Source organism: Sciurus carolinensis, chromosome 7 (genome assembly GCF_902686445.1).
Source record: "Sciurus carolinensis chromosome 7, mSciCar1.2, whole genome shotgun sequence".
Lineage (NCBI taxonomy): Eukaryota > Metazoa > Chordata > Mammalia > Rodentia > Sciuridae > Sciurus > Sciurus carolinensis.
Window position 1 is genome coordinate 100,607,083 of NC_062219.1, and position 13,864 is coordinate 100,620,946.

General features: G+C 33.1%; 1 protein-coding gene across 1 annotated transcript in view; it reads left to right on the forward strand.

The window, feature by feature from the left end:
• The window catches only part of Hmgcll1 (3-hydroxymethyl-3-methylglutaryl-CoA lyase like 1), a 156,622-nt gene that overhangs the window by 57,192 nt on the left and 85,566 nt on the right, over window positions 1–13,864 (forward strand). Inside the window, exons 4-5 of the mRNA XM_047558384.1 lie at window positions 5,989–6,084; window positions 8,137–8,285. Coding sequence (XP_047414340.1) covers window positions 5,989–6,084; window positions 8,137–8,285 — 245 coding nt within the window. The remainder of the gene's footprint in view (window positions 1–5,988; window positions 6,085–8,136; window positions 8,286–13,864) is intronic.

Consider the following 13,864-nt stretch of genomic DNA (forward strand, 5'->3'; position numbering starts at 1 on the left):
ATCTCCTTTGTGATCGTCTTGTGTGATGTAGGAACCTGGTCTTAGTTCCTAACAACACCTGTGGACCCCACAATTCTGGTTCCTAATTTAGTTTCTGAATTTATCCTTCCCATCCTTGCTGACTTTCCTATCAGGAATATCTTTCTCTGGAGGTCCTGAGAAAGGACCTGTGGGCCTGTTGTAGAGAGCTATTCAGTTTTGGGTGGATAAGGACTGGATGTTGAGAACTGCTGGCCAGCCACCTAGCTTCAAGTACTGGGCCAGGTTGGTGATTAAGGGGTGGTTGTGAGACTGGGGATTGGTGAGCCAAAGGGCACTGTTGATTGCCAAACTGGCAGGACCAGGTGATCCGTGGATGCCAGATTGTGGAGGGAGCCAGGGACTGGGCTGGTGTTGGGTCCCAGCAACTGCTGCCTGAGTTGGCCCTGGGAACCTGGCGGGTGCCAGACTGACTGGCTGGGTGAGCAGGGATCTAGATGCCCTCACATCCTCTTCTAACCTACCAACCCTGTGCAAGGCTCTCTCCTGTCTCTGCAGCAAGATGGTGGCTATTAGCACACCTAGTAGGGTGACCTGGGGTGTAACCAAGCCTACAGGCAGGTTGATGATGGTCTTCTAGGCCCTGACTGTTGTCCCTAGATGGAAGCAGCCATGTCCCAAGTTTGTGGCAGTGGTGACAATAAACCTGTAATTACCTTAATGTTGAGGTTCCAGTTCCTGGTTGGTGTCCCAAGATGAAAGTTGCCCCACCTTAAGATGGTGATGGCAGCAGCAGATGTAACCCAAGATGGTGGCGAAAGTGTCTCAAGACAGAGTCGACTATTTCAGAGGTGGGGCAGTGAGGGATGGCCATGTGGTGTTGGGCAATATGGTCCAAGTTGCAGCACTGTGGCAGGTGGTGCTATGACAAGCGGCTGCCTCCAGGCCCTGTCTGGTGTCCCTAGGTGGAAGCTACCACATGGAGGGGGCTATGGAGGCAGCTGCCATTGGTAGATTGACAGCTTCTGGCACGGCAGGGTGGAAGGGGCACCTAAAGTTACCATTTTAATATGGAATAAAATTGAATTTCACACAAACACACACACACATATATGTATCTGAATAACTTTGCTCAATGAAAAATTTGGAATACTTTCAAATACCATGAATAATATTGTTCCACTAAAAAATAGGCTCCTGGGTTATTTACATTTGACATAGATAAGGTGTATTATTATGTGTGCTTGAAGTATACAGAAAAATGTTTCCTGATTTATGTTCTTTGGAACTTCAGATGACTTGGTTATGTATTATTTTGTACTTCTGGTATATGTTTTTATATAATACATACAAATGTACACACACACACACACACACACACACACACGTTGTATATGCCCCCTCACTAGTTCATATATCAAAGAAAGGACTATATTTGCTTCATTTTCCTACACCTGTTAGGTAGTAGTTGTAAGTGTATAAATAAATATTAAGATGAATGAAAATTTAAATATTGAAATAGACTTTAAAAATTAATGGTCTCATGATATTTAAAAATATTTTAACTTTTAAATGCCCTCAATTGTAAAGTTAATAGAGTATTTACAAAAAAAATTAAAGCTTCTAATATTACAGCCTTTTTAAAGCTCATGAGAAACTCTTGTCATTGTTTATCACTGTTTACTCATATGCATTATCTTGAACTTCCACTAATCTCAGGAAACTGGGGTGAGAACTGTTCATGAACAATGCTCAATCTGTATTTAGCCATTGCCATTGACTGGGGAGCATAATGAAAGCCTACATGTTTAGGAGAGATTATAGTGTTCAGAGAATAACAAAATGTTAGTAGGATGTCTAAATATGTATAAAATGGACTACTTAAATTTACTTGCACCATGATATTATTAGTTGTTAGTGAATTCTCTAAACTCTAAGCTTATTACATTCTAATCCTTGCGGCCTTTTGTATATCATTAAAACTCTTATAAAGGATTGCATAAATATTGTGACTATTTGAATTCATATCAACATGTGAATGCCTAAGGAATTGATTACCCATGGCATGCCTGCTTTGTTGGATAGATAGTCACAGGTATTTTCATTTCCAGACTATATCCAGATGATGGCAAAACATGTTACTATCCAAATCATGAGGGTTTTGATTTTTCATTTTATTCAATAAAAACCCACAGCAAAATCTGAAAAATATTTTAAATCAAACCAGATGTAGAAAGTTTTTTTTTTTTTAAATTAAATGTCAAACCAGTAATGTAAGGGAATAGTTAGTTCCATTGTTTGAATAATAGTTAAACTTTAGACATTAAAATAACATCAAGATTGAAATATAACATAAACTCTCCAAGAAAAAAAAATTAAATCAAGGATTTTATAGCTTTAATTGAAACCTACTTTACTTTATTCTTTATAATAAAATCATATCTTATTAGAATATCCTAAATCTATTTTCTTATTGTCTTTATTAAACAAAATAAGACAGAATACTATTATTTTCTAAATGACCTCGTTATGTGACTTTTTTAAGAACAAAATAGAAATTTTTTTGGATTCTATTTAATGTGTTTATCATAAAAAGAAGGTATCTTCAATGATTATCAAAATTCAGCTGTTATGATGCGGAAACATGGTTATTATTATGTCTCTTTCGTCATTCTGTTGGTTGAAATATTTATGAAAAGCAATTTATGTTTATTTCATCATGTTAGGTTCTTCATATTGATTCAAGACTTTCATGAAATTATATACAGAATGGAAAATCTCTTGTAGGCTGACATAACCAATATTTCTTGTAGATTAAAATTTCTGCTTTGCCCTTTGTGCTATTCAGGACAGAATGCCATACTTTATCCTAATCTATATGTGGTTAGGGACAGAGCATTCATTTCTGTTATCCTGGTAGTATAGATGTTTCCAATAAATGTTTAAGGTTACTTCTTTAATTAATTTTAAACAATAATTTTAATTAACATTATTTTCTAGTAAGAGAATTTTGTTCTTTTTCCTTCATTTCAACATGCTAAAACTAAAAGTAACTTATTTTCTTTCTGCTTGAAATTATAAAGAAGTGCTCTGATTTTCTTACAATTTGCATATGCGTGCTCATTTGTGTGTGTGACACAGAGCAAGTGTGAGAGAAAAGCAAGGCAGAAAGGAGATGGAGAAAATTCACACTCTAAATAGCATCAGGCACCAAGGAGATATCCATGGATAATCAAGATCTGTATGGAAATCTGTACAAATGTCAAATATTTAAAAGGAAGGTTATAAAAGAGTGAGGATTGAATTTTCAAGTAATCCTTCGTGTGATTAGCTCCATGTTCTATTACTTTTTCTTCAGGGTTCTATTCCTAGTGTCATCTTTCTCAACAAAATTTCCCACAAGCTGGAATCTCATCATCATCTAAGAATCATCTCCTTCTCTCTAGACTGACTTCTTTACCTCTCTCTGGTTCATCCTTCTATAATACTGCTTTTATTTCAGTCCTGTGCCATTTCAACACTGACTCTCCATGTCTTTGTGTTGCTTGCAGGATAAATTAGGAATCTTTAGATTAATGCGAATGTACATCAAAGATGTGTCACAATGTAAGCCTTCCATCTTTATAATCTCATCCCTTATTCACCAGTGATATTCTCTAGCCAAATGCTGTTTTCATCCATCCTTTTCCAGTCTTATCCATTTTTCAGAATTCCAAATTTTATGTCTATGTAATGAAGTCCTTGAGAACTTAGTGGTATAAATAAGCATGTATTATGTTTACTTATTCTGTAGGTTAGGAATTTGAATAAGGCACAGGGAAACAGTTTGTCTTTGGTCTACAATGTCTAGGATCTCAACTGCATGACTTATTTCAGAAGTCAATGTTATGTGGTGGTTACTTCAGTGACAAATCTAGGGTATGATAATAGCTGTTATCTCAGGGCCTCAGTCTCTCCTCACATAGATTCTCCAGGAGGCCTCTTCAGATGCTCTCACTATATAGGCAAATTTGTGCTTTCTCCTAGCATGTTGGCTGATTTCTCCACAGTGAATTTCCCCAAATAGAAAGCCATATGGAAGTTATATCCTTTTTTATAACCTAGCTTCAGAAGTCATATAGTATTATTTCCACTGTATACTATTAGTTGGAACAATCACAGCCCACCCAGCTGCCAGCGGGGGAAGTAAATAGAATACACCACTTGATTGACAGTGGAGAGAACCTGGAAGAGTATGTGGGACTGGAAAACTTATTATGACCATTTTATAAAATTTATAATATGCTATAATCAAGGACTTCAGTTTGTACTCCCTATTCTCTTTTAAATGTTCATGATAGGTCATACTAGTATTTCCCCTTTCCAAACTTATATGTGTTTTCATTAGCAACCAGTATATTCCTTTGGATTTTTAATTCTCCATGTATATCTCTTTTATCTCCACAACTATTCTGTAAATGACTGCAGTGATAGGACTTTAGTTTCTCACAGAAAATAAGGTCTGTTTTTCCCATGGGATCTGGCTTATGGTTTTGTACATGGTAGATGCTCAGTAAACATCTGAGTTAACATCAAATGAGATTAAAAATGAAATGAGAGATTTGGCTTTTATGAATCATAAATGAATGGATATGGTAGCCATTATATATTTTGGAAAGGATATAATAGTGTGTGGGGGGGCGATAGTGAATATGTTACCTTAGAAATAAATGATCAAGAATCACATGTTAGGCATATATAAGCGTGTCTGGATTGAATGAATGGAGCAATCTTCTTTACCAGTAAGCCTGGAAAATGACAACCAGAGAGGTTATTTTACATATTAAAATATTTAATTTAAATTTAAAAATATACTTAATGTATTTAATTAATCCAAATTATAATCATTCAAAATATTTAATTTAAGTCTGCTGGCATTTAACTAAGAGTTGAGAAGGCTAATAGACGAATCACACTAAATATAAAATATGTATACATATATTAAGGAAAACCACTATGCTTTAGTTAATTTGTGTTTTTAAAGTTCATAATACTATGTGCTCATTATAAGAAGTTAATGTATAGAGATAAAACAATAGTCTTCATTCTCCATTCCCGTAGTAAGGATATCAGTTTTTGTTTGGTATAAGTTTACAAGGTTTTCTCCAGTTTATTTTTTATACATTCCATCATTTATTATTTCATATATATATATATATATATATATACAGTTCATGCATAGTTTTATATTTTGAAATATGAAATACTTATGTAAATTGTAATTTTTTGTGTTGATCATGGGATCTGATTATCATTGATTGCTTTAATAGAGTAATTGATAGACTTTGCCCATTGGATATTTTCGATCAAAGTTTAGTTTTTAAGAGATTCAGAAAATAAAATCTTGACAAGGGTGGGTTAAATTTTTGTCATGGGTATTTCCTCTATTGCATTTATTTTTTGCTTGTGAGAAGAAGCAAAAATATATTAATTCTTTGATTTTACTATATTAAGCATTATAACTGTTAACTGAAACACCTGTGCTAACGAAATAACATAGCTGAACTTTGTTAAGTTATTCCAATAGACATATATAATTCATATCTTACTAAACATTGTAAAATTTCATGCACTAGAAGATGTTTAGTCATAAAATTCTCCTGTGGAGGTAAAGATATAGCACAGAGCCTTTCATACTCTCCCCACTATCAGGAATGTTTGAGGCTTGAACTATTAAATTATACAGAATGATAGGGAATAAGTATTGGCCGAGTGAACACTGGTCAAAGGAAAATAGGAAAGTTCCTGAGACTCTGTCATCACTCATGTGGCCAGATCTTATTATGTGAATTAATTAAACTCATATCCAGTCATTATATACCTATGACACATATTGGCATAGTTTTATTATTTCAAACATTATTTTGTAGTGTTTATTTGCATATGTAATGATAACCTACCTGAAAATCTAAGAACATGTTTGATCTAGTATTCAGTTACATATTGAAATATAACTCTTATGTATTTAAGATGGCTGATCACACTGAAGTGATGAAAGGCATTAATCAATATCCAGGAGTTCGATATCCTGTCCTTACTCCTAATCTTCAGGGTTTTCACCGTGCTGTAAGTGTGATACTCATTTTTCTAAAATTTACATGTCCTTAATTGTTTAAAAAAATCTTTACAAAGTTAAAATGGTGTCATGTGTAATTAACTTAACCTATGTAAGTACTCTACTAATATACTAACAGGAATGCATAGAGATCAGTACCCTCTTGGCATTTTAGAGACCAAAGTGCTACGTAATTGGCTCTTTCAATTTAAGCATTCAAGAAGATTAAAGAATCAAAACATTAAAACAACAGAAATAAAATATGTAAGTAAAACTCTCCATTGTGATGAATATTTTGAGAGTGTATTTTTTGTCTTCCTCTTAAGTAGGTAATACAGAGTACAACTCAAACATTTATTGATAAAATATTATAATCATTAATATTACTGATGGGTATTTTGTCAAAAATCTTTGGCCAATTTTTTGTTTCTGTTGCTTCCTCCCTCTAGGCAAAGTTAAACTTTTTCATTGTATGTACATCTAATGAATTTTCTTCTTCTTTGTTTTTTCTTCCAATCCTGTGTGATTTAGGGATTTATGTTTTAAGTGGAAGCTTTAAATAATATACATACAAGAAGAGCCATTCCAATTTCAAGCAGAAACTTACTATATTGTGCTTACTTGGGTTTATTGCAGTGGTTCTGCTATGTCTACTCCAGTGTTAAAGAATGTTTTTGTTTCTGCATTTGAGACTGTATTGGATAAAGTTGAAGTCGTGGAATCCTAGTTAGTGTATTACCTGTGTGTGTATATGTTGTTAGAACCAATTATCTTTTCTTTCCTTTTATTTGATATGATTACTTGTTTATAAAGAAAGAGGCATTTGAAGAATGTGTGCATGTTGCCATCTTCCACCTTGAGAAAGTTACTGAGAAGAATCCTCAGGGTAGAGTAGAGGGCAAGCCCTGGGATGGAACAGATGGCTTGGGAGTCAGCCAGGTTTGGACTAAAATGCAGCTCCCTGAATTTGACTAACTATGTGAGCTTATGCTTGCTAATTAGTTTCTTTGCGCCACAATATTGGCATAATCTTACTTAGTTTACAGAATTGTCAGTGAATTACAAAAATGACCTGCAAAGTGCAAACGTCAGTACTGGTGAATAGTAGGTGTTCAATGAACAGCCATTTTATTTTAGAGGGCCTAAACTTATTTTGGATAGAGGCATAAAACTACTTTTTTTTAATGTTGGGGAAAAGGTGACAGTTTTTTTTTTTTTTTTAAATGTATTAGAAGGGGATCAGACCCCTTAGGGGAAACCTAGGCAAAGCACTAGTGCTGCATGAGCAGAAGGTCTTAAAAAATCTAGCTGGGCAGTAGTGCACACCTGTATTTCCAGGAGTTTGGGAGGCTGAGGCAGGAGAATCCCGAGTTTAAAGCCAGCCTCAGCAATGGCGAGGCACCAAGCAACTCCGTGAGACCCTGTCTCTAAATAAAATACAAAACTGGGCTGGGGATGTGACTCAGTAGTTGAGTGCCCCTGAGTTCAATCCCTCATACAAAAAATAAAAATAAAAAACTGGCAGGAAGATTAGAGTCTTAGACACACAAGAGTGTGCTTGCAGCAGTCAGGATACAAAACAATAGAAGCTGGGTTAAGAGTCGGGAGGAAAGTTTTGGGCAAAATCCAACATGAATTACAAAAATATTTTTCTCTTGGATTGTAAGAAAAGAAGAAAAACAAAAACAAAATGTTTTCTATCCTTTATTTTAATAATTGGTTTGAAAATAATGTTTTCCATGGAAAATAAAGGTTTTATTGGGGTGCAAGTATTTTCCATAATTAGGGTTGAAGTATTTCTTGGGATAACATGTTGAAAGGCAAAATTAAATTGGAACATCATCACTGTGTTTTCTGTGCCTCATAGACGTACGAGTGTTAGTTTGAAGAATTATTCTGTTATTAAGAAGTTTTTCTACTTCAAAACAGTATGTGTGGCAGGATGAGAGGATTCTAGTTTTAAATTTCAAATGAAATGGTAACATAAGCATACTTTTATACTCTTCTGCTATCATTTATACTTTTGAAAATTTTCACTTTCGGCTTTAAACTGTATTTTCCAGGTTGCTGCTGGAGCCACTGAGATATCAGTTTTTGGTGCTGCATCTGAATCCTTTAGCAAGAAGAATATTAACTGTTCCATTGAAGAAAGTATGGGAAAGTTTGAAGAGGTCGTTAAGTCTGCAAGGCATATGAATATTCCAGTACGAGGGTACTTATGGAATTCTGCAAATTCTATTTCATCAGCATCTATTATTACAACTTAGTTATGAACTCTCTAGACATCCTTTTGCAATGTATAAAAATATACATTCAATATCTTATTTGTACCTTATTTAATCAAGGCAATCTATATAGTCACATCTCATTAATGCCATTAATGAGTATTAGTGGGTATCTGGCCTGTGGAATGTATATGAAATTAATATCAGAAGGACTAGCATGCAATTCCAGCACTAACTCTTACATTAACACTCAGCTGTCCAGGTTCAACTATCTTTCGATCTCAACCTCGTGAGTGTTGATATATTGATAAAAAGTCATAGCAGCTTTAAGAAAGGAATCATTTAATGTGGTTTTCAAATATGTTTTTTTAAAAGCATGACTTGTTTTAAGGGCAAGTTTATCTATTACTTTAATAGGGTATGTTGGACATAACATTGAGCCTCTGAGCTGCTCAGGGAAGTTGGGACCATCATTTCACCCGTTCAACTTCCCCTTAATTGCTGACTACCTTACTTTCTCTGGATAACCCCAAAGCACCTTCATAGCACCTTGCAGAGCACTGTTTAAAAATACTTGACAAAGTGCATACAGAATACAAACACAGATTTTTTTTTTTAAGTTCTTCTCTATTTTCTATTATATGTTTCATTATTTCTGTAAGTGCAGGTATATCAAGGATACTGGCCTTTTCTCCTTGCCTTGCCTTTTTCTTGTAGAAATTGCATTGCTCATGGTCTGAGTCATCAGCTTTTTCATCCCAGTTGGTTCCTGGCCCAGGATTCACAAACCCAATTTTCTCTCTCCAGGAGTTTTGAAATGGGGTAGTAAACCTGGTCACCTGAGTTTAAAGATTATGTAATTTTTCTGCTGAGATCTCTATTTTGGGGTTCCTAGGATGGAGCCACATGCAAATCAGTGACAAGACAGAATAGTAGAAAACAAATGGTAAAAGGAGGCCCTTAGGAGCTATGAGAGCCAAAGATGGAGGGAAAAGAGAGAACACCTGCCTTGGTTATTGCTTGTTACTAGGACCAGCAGTTGCAGCAAATATTACAACTATGCCTACATGATGTAGCACACAAAATAAAGTCTCTGTTACTGAAGAAAGACATTATCAAATTGTCTATTGGTTTCATAAATATACAAATTTGAAAAACATACTGTAATATCATAAATTGAAAAGCATGGCATTTGCAAGGGAAGACTGAGTGCCATAAATTGATTTAGGTGTTGGTTGTACTTCCTTTAGTTGAGGTGAGCAAAGTCATAGTAGTGGGAAAGATTGAATAGTTAATAAGAAAGACAAGTGAATCAGCCTTAAGTGAGGATATTAGAAAAGGACTGGAAATGAGTTGAGGTCACTTGGAGAAAAAGTAGAGTTAAGCTATGCCATAGTGAACTCTCTTGTTGGTTTATTTACTATTTTTTAACTTCTTTTTCCACTTTTCATGGTAAGTCTTCAACATGAGCTATTTAAGATGTGGAATTTTTTTAAATTAATATATATATGTGTATATATATGTGTATATATATACTATTACATATATATGTGTATATATATCCTATTACATATATATACTATTACATATATGTATATATATATGTAATAGGAAGAACTACCAAAAAAATTTAAAAGCTAAGCTAATGTCTTTCCATAGGTAAAAAACAAAGGATAGTTATTTTAAGCAAAATTTACATAACCATAATCAAAGAAGTATGTACTATAAGTTCCTAAATTCAATATGAATAAGGTGTTTTGTGTTGTTTACCTTTAAAAAAAAGGGAAGTAAGAAGCCCCTATTCTATTTCAATGTCTTTAAAATGTGAAGTGTAAGCTCTAAAGTAATCCTCACTGGAAAGTTGAAAAAAAGACAAAACTGTAAGCGGTGTTGCTCTTTAAACAGGAAGTCTGTGGGGATTTTTAATGTTGAACGATGTATATAAAAATAAATTGTATGAAGTCAACTCTTAGGTTTTAGCTTTCTCATATAAAAATGGTTAATGTAATTAAACTAATTGAAATCCAAAATCATCTTGAAATTCATTTATTCACAATTAATATTGCCCCATCAGTAAAGAAACTTCTAACCATGTTGCAACGTAAAAACCTCTCAGACTCTGATAAGAAGGCTCCAGAAGGATGAAAAATGACTCAGTAAAACCAAGAAAGTAACTTTATGGAAAACTTTACTATAGAATACTGTAAACGAATAAGTGTTTTCAAATATGATATTTTTTGTTTGAAATCAACTTCTGGATTTTCTGGAACACTATTCCATTTTAGGAATAGACCTTTCAGCATGTGAGTTCATTAGTTATCTTTGACCTTTAAATTATCTTCTCTCTCTCCCACAGAATTTTTTTTAGAGTTTAAATAAGATTTTATTTTTATGTGCAATCTAGACGTTAGGTACTTGCTATTGTCCTTCACAAACCATTGGTAGTCATGCCAGGAAAAGAGCCTTCTCCACTCGTTGAAACTCATAGATGCTTCAGCTTGTCTCACATGGCAACAGCTGCTCCACCATGTATGTGCTTGATCATCATCAGAAAATTTATGTCATCAGCCGTCAGATTTAAAGGCTATAATGTAGTACACACTTTCTAAATGTTCACTAAAATCATTTAATTTTTTTATAAAAGGTAACTTTCATGTGAATTAACCAGTGGGTTTCATTAGAGTTAAGAAGACGATTGCTCAATTGCTCCTGTCAATTACATACATCACATATATGTGTACTCATTTTTATACATATTCAGAACTTAATGTAATCTCTGAAACACTACTGCTGCATATACATATATGTACATGAACAATGAAATGTCTACATTTTATATTTAATTCCTTATTACTTAATTCATGTGGCATAGATTTTAAAAATCTGGATTATTTATCTAATATTTATCTAAAATTTAAAAGAGTCTGAAGATAAAGAAACATAAAAGTCTGTGCAGGATATAATCGTTTTTTCTCCTCTTATTAATAGCATTTATGGAAAGAAATAATTGGTTTGCCAGGATTCTATTAAATTGAAATGTCTCAGATGTGAAATAATGCCCTATTTATCATTTAAAATACTTAGTATTTATTGCTCTTTGTCTAAAATGAGTAGTAACTTCTCTTTAATGAACTCACATGAATTGTATGCTCACTCTCTCTGTGAGAGTATAAATTTAAAGGGAAAATCATCATTAAGGTTCCATTAATTTCACTATTAAAATGCTTATCCATGCACATAAAAAAATAAAAAACAGCAGCTCTGTATATCAAAGCATAAACCATGAAAACTCTTCTACAAAGTAGCCTAGAGAAGCTATTCTATAAATGGCCTAGAATAATTTGATTCATGACTTATTTTGAAAGTCTGAGCATACTGAAACTCAGTGAAGTATATTTTTTCACACTTTCCTATGAAACAACTAAATTATTCATCCATTGTTTTAAAAGTTACAAAATGCAATAATATTCATCTGTGAACTGTACCTGTTGCATTTCTTCTCAAATTTACAATAAAGTAAAAACTGGAAATAATGAGATCAAAGAATAAAGGGAAAACAAAAACTAAGCTAATGTGAACAATATATAGAGTTCTTTTATACCCAGAAAATAAAGGCACTTGTAAGATAAGATAATATTTGACTTTTTTCATAACTTGTGAACAAAATGTGGATAATACCTACTAATTTGTATGAGGAAGTGAGGCAGAATGCTCATTTTCTCCATCTCTTTATCTAATACACCCAAAACCAATCAAAATCAAGTCTAATTTTAAAGATTTCCAGGAGAGATCGTATCATTTATAGTAGTGATCTAATTAGTCTTTAGTAAAAGACCATCATTGCTTAGAAATTTTTCCTGAGCTTAATTATTTTTAATGTATTTACCAACTTTATGTAATTGACAGCTTTTAAAATGGCAATCTTCCTAAATGACATGAAGTAAGGACACAGTCCTCCCCCTCAAAATGGTCAGTTTCCAGTTCCAGAGATTCAGTGAATGATGTACTTCTGAGGAATACACTTGCATATGTATTGCTCTCTTGTCATAAATGGGCAGCTTCTTGCTTTCTATAGAAGTTTGTTTTTAACTTCTATTAAACTGAGGTGTAGGTGTTGACCTGGAAGAATAATTAAAAAAAAAAAAAACAAACAGTTACCAAAATATGTAACTAAATATGAAACTTAAAACTAAAAATGAGACATCTGTTAAAATTATTTTCTTTCATATATATGGTTGGTTTAAAGATTCATGCGTTTTATTAGCCCTACATATTATTCTGGCACTGCTGTGTGCCACAATAACACATACCCAACAGTAGTTACCTTGTGTAAGCTATGTTTGCAGAGTTGTCTAAAATAGCCTTCATTTCAAAATTCTAAGGGAATTTTTAAATTAAATTTAGAATTTCATTCTAAATTAAAATTAGCAATAAAATTAACAGAATAAGACCTTATTGTTATTAATTACTTTTTGGTTAGGTCATACCTTTGCATATCTGGGCAAGAAATTGATTTATAATTTTATAATTTGTTTCAAGAAACTTGTTTCTAATGTATGAAATTACTTTAGCCCAGGTTCTGATTGAATGGCATATGTTCTTATTGCATATAGTCACTCATAACAATTTAGAAGTATTTTCAACATGCTATTTGTTTTAAGTGTGGAATTTGTGTAAAAGCAGGTCTGTGACAGTAAGTTTAAGAAATAAGCATAGAAAGATTTGTGTATCATATGAAATAGAAAAATGAATGTTCAAAGTTTTTAATTGGTGAGGCAAACATTTTTCAACTCCAAAGTTTAAAAAACTATGAATTTCTTAAAAATATATATGAAAAATACTTTTTATATAAAAAATATAGAAACTTTACTTGAAATTAGAACATAAAGAATACCTGGAAGAAGTATTTTGAAAAAATACTGGCACATTATATAAACTTACATTTAATCTTAATTAACTTTCCCATGGTAATTAAAGAAAATATACTTACTATTAGACATTCTTAATTTAAAATCCAAAAATTTACTTTAAAAATTTTAGCTAGAGACTGAGATGGATCAAGCCCAGAGCTGTGCCTTGGGAACTATTCAGATGGATTTTCCCAAAGTGTTACTTAACATGTTTTGTGGTGTCACATTAAAGTAAAATCAGTGGTGGTGGAGGGTAGATTTCATGGTTCAAAAATTTGTGAGCATCTGGACTGAACAAGGACCTGCAGCTCCTCTAAATGAAGAACTTATTTAAACTCTGACTGGAGAAGTAAGGGATCGATTACCCAAATTTACTGTTTGTCTAAGGTATCCTCTTTTCAGTACTCATCTCATGTGGCTAGTCTTCTTCAGTTCACAATTCTGGATACATCAATCAATTCTACAAATTACCTGGAAGATAGATATTTTGAGTGGTTGGCTAAAAAGTTAGGTTGATTTACATTTTAGAACCAGATCACAAAAACAAAGTTTGGAAGATGAATTTCACATTACTGCTTTGGTTTTTGATTCATATTGTCCAAAAAACAGGCATGATATTAGACTTTATTAAATGTAATATAATATCTGGGGTTATG